The sequence below is a fragment of the Achroia grisella genome, unplaced genomic scaffold (assembly GCF_030625045.1).
Source record: "Achroia grisella isolate CSIRO2021 unplaced genomic scaffold, CSIRO_AGI_Agris_v1 utg36773, whole genome shotgun sequence".
Lineage (NCBI taxonomy): Eukaryota > Metazoa > Arthropoda > Insecta > Lepidoptera > Pyralidae > Achroia > Achroia grisella.
This window is the reverse complement of record NW_026712823.1, coordinates 13,321-17,324: the sequence shown is the minus strand read 5'-3', so window position 1 is coordinate 17,324 and position 4,004 is coordinate 13,321. Positions and strand designations below refer to the sequence as shown.

At 33.3% G+C, this 4,004-nt stretch overlaps 1 protein-coding gene across 1 annotated transcript; it reads right to left on the bottom strand.

Moving 5' to 3' along the window:
* Positions 1–202: 202 nt before the first annotated feature.
* LOC131844042 (uncharacterized) lies at positions 203–1,951 on the bottom strand. The gene is made up of 2 exons (XM_059192827.1): positions 1,749–1,951; positions 203–609 (listed from the first exon to the last, which is right to left on the bottom strand). Exons 1-2 carry the CDS (start codon positions 1,894–1,896, stop codon positions 437–439), a joined length of 321 nt encoding a protein of 106 aa, XP_059048810.1. The 5' UTR covers positions 1,897–1,951; the 3' UTR covers positions 203–436.
* Positions 1,952–4,004: the final 2,053 nt, after the last annotated feature.

The window sequence follows — 4,004 nt, the reverse complement described above, 5'->3', positions numbered from 1 at the left end:
AATTGTCCATATGGTGAACTTAACACCTAAGGGCGTTCTCTACCAGTCAGCCATAAGGCAGACTGAGAATCTAATAAGCGGTGCATTATATAATAGTTTACAAATACTTACGTGGTAACTTTGCAATAATACATATTATTACACACACATACATACTTACATGCGATATATAAATATATATATATATACCTATATACTTGGATTACATATTTAGATGTAATAAACAATCAGAAACAAGAGATAAAAATCAGAAATTTTAATTATAGTTGCACATCGCGTAGAAAATGAACCAGTAACTTATACTACGTATATGGTGATGGGTTCTCAGGTTCGTTAATTAAATTGAGCTAAATTAACTAGATTTTTATTAGATTTTTTATTTCTTCGTATGGGGCTAAATATGTAAAGGCAACCCTGGTCACAATGTGTCTTCATGTTACTGACAATGACGCTGTCTAATCCAATGGTCGTACACTACACTGTAATGTGCCGCCTCAGCTGGCAGCGGCTGTGGATCACGTTGTTTCTTCTTGTAGACCAGAAAGAAGATCACAATCAGCAACGCTACTAATGTAATAACTACTACCACCAGGCAGACTGTTAATATATCTGAAAAATATAACAAGAACTTAGAGAATAAGAGGAATGACAACGTGTGGGTGGTATCACGGTTGTCACATGATAACGTGATGTTCGTAGTGCTGTTCATGTATATAGGCGACGGATACCGGTTACCATCAGGTGAGCAGGTAGTATGACTGCCATTAAAATATAGCACAAAAAAAATTTTTTTCTAAGTTTCAGTTCGACTTTGTACAAAATTCACATATGTGGGTACCTCTGCCTTATAAATCTCACCTTGCTTTGTAAGGAGACATACTTAAATGTTTTACAATATGATAAAGAATGGGAGGCGGTTATAATTTTGGTGATTTAATAGTTCCAAATAAATAATTATTGACACTCGAAATTGAACTTGTAGGTGATGAATATCTTAAAAATACATCCATAACATTTAATCGTTGTGGCTTTCGAAGTATATATTTTTTTAATGTCAGTGCTTGAAAACTGACTAGTTTGTCTGTCAGTTAACATTCCACGATTATGAAAAGACTTTAATAGAATTTAATATGAAGATAGATGATATTCCGATTTAATTATTTTTAAGGCTATCTAAATTAAAGGCTACTTCTTATCTCAAAAAATAATAAGGAAGTAACAAAATAGGAGCTAAAAATTTGAGGAGAGTACCAGAAGAAATCGTGGATAACAGCTAGTTAAAAATCCCTAGTGAAATTTAGGATGAAGATAAGTTATAGTACGATGACGGCTCATTATTTATCAGTTGTTATTCATTTTATATGTGGATGACAACTATAGGCAGCATCATCAGTATCAGCTTTAGAATAAAATGCTTAAGAGAAGTGGGTCTACAGAATTAAATTACGATGTTGGTATTTTCAGTATTCGTTCTATCTCTGTTCAAAAACTTGACGTCTCCCCTTATTCATAGCAATACTTTTAATACAAAATTTTGCTGTAACTATTTACGAAAGGTCCTTTTTAGTGAAAATTTAGTTTTTCAGTTCCGTGTAATTCAAGAAACTTGTTTAAAAAAATATCTAACTATTGTGAAACGTTGATATTTGTTGCCTTATACTTTAATTAATTATTGTACAAAATGTTCACAGTAACACGTTTTGTATAGAACGGGGTCGGAAACACGCAGCCTTAACAGTCATACTTACGAGTACTTTGATACGTTCCAGCTTGCGTGTGTTCATCGTCTTCATGAGGTATGTAATACAATTTAATATGACTTCTCAGTATGCATACAGTGTTGTTCTTTAAAAATTCCATGCAATATAAACTTGTATCATTCAGCTCCTTAGTCATAGTAATGTTTGCTAATTGTGAAACGTTGTTGTAAAAGGTCGATTTAACTAGATTGTTTTCACCTGTAAAATTAAATAATATTAGCTGTGCACGCGGTTTCACTCGCGTGAAATTTTTAGCCTATGTGTTATTCTGATGTGTATGTCTATGTTATTGTAGAGTTTCATAAAAATACGTTCAGAAGTTTTTGCTTGAAAGAGTAACAAACATCCATCTATACTCACAAAATTTCGGGTTTATAATATTATTAAGATTTTTAAAATATTCATATTACTATTGTAAATATGAATGTGTCTTTTTGTCTATCTGGTATGTATTTCATTTCAATGAAATTTGACGTGAAGATAGATTGCATCACGGGGACGGACACATAGGCTGTTTTTATCTCAAAAAATAGTATGCAATTTTGCGATTGAACCTTATATCCGGTTGTATTAACAGAATAATAATTTTAAAAATATAAAAAGTAATACAGACACGCATACTTTGATTACTCGATTCGCTGATTTGACAATTAACAATGTTGACATTATATTTGATATTGATGTTTTAACAGCCGTGTAGTACAGTGGTGGTGTGTGTAATGTTTTGTTCGTTGATTTTATGTATTTCAATCAATTAAATTAAATTAAAAAAAATAGTATTATGCACTCCTTCTCTATACAAACTAAAAATGAGCGACATTTCATACTCCTCCATACATACGTTGTACTTATAAAAATAACTTTCTAATCCTTCATTACGAAATTGCCATTTTCGTAATTGTTTGCGATCGCAAATAGCCCTTTACTTTATTTAAAAATAAAATTTCAAATTTCGAACATCAGGCACAGAACATCGATGTTATTTTATGTACAATTTTGCACTCCTTCTAGAACATTCAGTGCGTCATTATTAAAATCAACGTACAATACATTGAAAATATTCTTTTTATTTCAATTTAAAACAAATCAACCACTGCAATATTCCTCCAGCAAACATTTTGGTCCCAACGAGTCGAATTAACTAGTGTATTCTGTGAAATACATATATATCTACAAGAATTAATATTTATTCATTATATCTGCAATACGATCGTCATTACGTAATAAAATGGCGGAGGAATATTCTAGAACAAAAGCACAACGCAACGCAATAAAAGGACGAATAACTAGAATATTTAATTTTGTACAACAACAAAAGGAAGGATTCGATATCAACGAATATATTACACGCAACGCGGAACTTGAGAAATTAATGGAAAGATATGATGAACTTCAAACATTAATTGAGATGAAGGATGATGGAAGCCAGGATGGAGACCAGTCAGCTGCAAATGAAGAGGACCGGAGCGCGGTTGAGACTAGTTATTATACAACTAGAGCGGCGCTACAAAAAGTTATTGATGCCAACCGACTGCCTACAAGCGGATCAAGCTTTTCAAGTGCCCCATCATACGACCGCCATATCAGTAATGACGTACTTCTTCCCAAGCTCTCCTTACCCACCTTCGAAAGCAAGATATCCTAGCGGCCGACCTTCAAGAACATCTTCATGACGACAATTGGTAGCAGCAACATGTCACCAACGAGGAAACTTCAATTCCTAAAAACAGCGCTTAAAGGAGAGGCAGCTGGTTAAGTAAGCGCATTGCTTATTTCCGACGACAATTTTCAAAAAGTTATGGACATATTGATTACCAGGTATGAGAATAAAGTTATCGTAGTAAACACACATTTAAAGTCATTTCTCAATGACGCAACTATCACTCGAAATAATTTAAAAGATGCACTCTCTCTCTGGATGTTAACACGGATAGCTGGGATGTCCTGTTAGTCTTCTTAATCACTGAGAAGCTGGATAGTTCATTACGAGCATTATGGGAACTGAGCAGAAAGGATAGCAATCTACCTACACTTAAGGAGCTGTTACAATTCTTGACTTTGCGAATGACGTCATATGATCTTATTAATGACAAAGAAAGTGATAGTAAGACTCAAACTAGCAAGTTCAATCATAGATGTTTAAAACATAAATGTCTTACTTGCCATGGCCGACATCATACTATGTTGCATATGCAAAGTCGTCCGATGTTAGTTAACTCATTAATTTCTCATCCTAATAATATT

What these genes read in the sequence shown, in the direction of transcription:
- LOC131844042 (XM_059192827.1), bottom strand. Translation starts at nt 1,896, where the DNA reads ATGACTAAGGAGCTGAATGATACAAGTTTATATTGCATGGAATTTTTA. An exon ending in TGGAACGTATCAAAGTACTC is followed by an intron (nt 610 to 1,748) that starts GTAAGTATGACT and finishes TATATTTTTCAG; the next exon opens with ATATATTAACAGTCTGCCTG.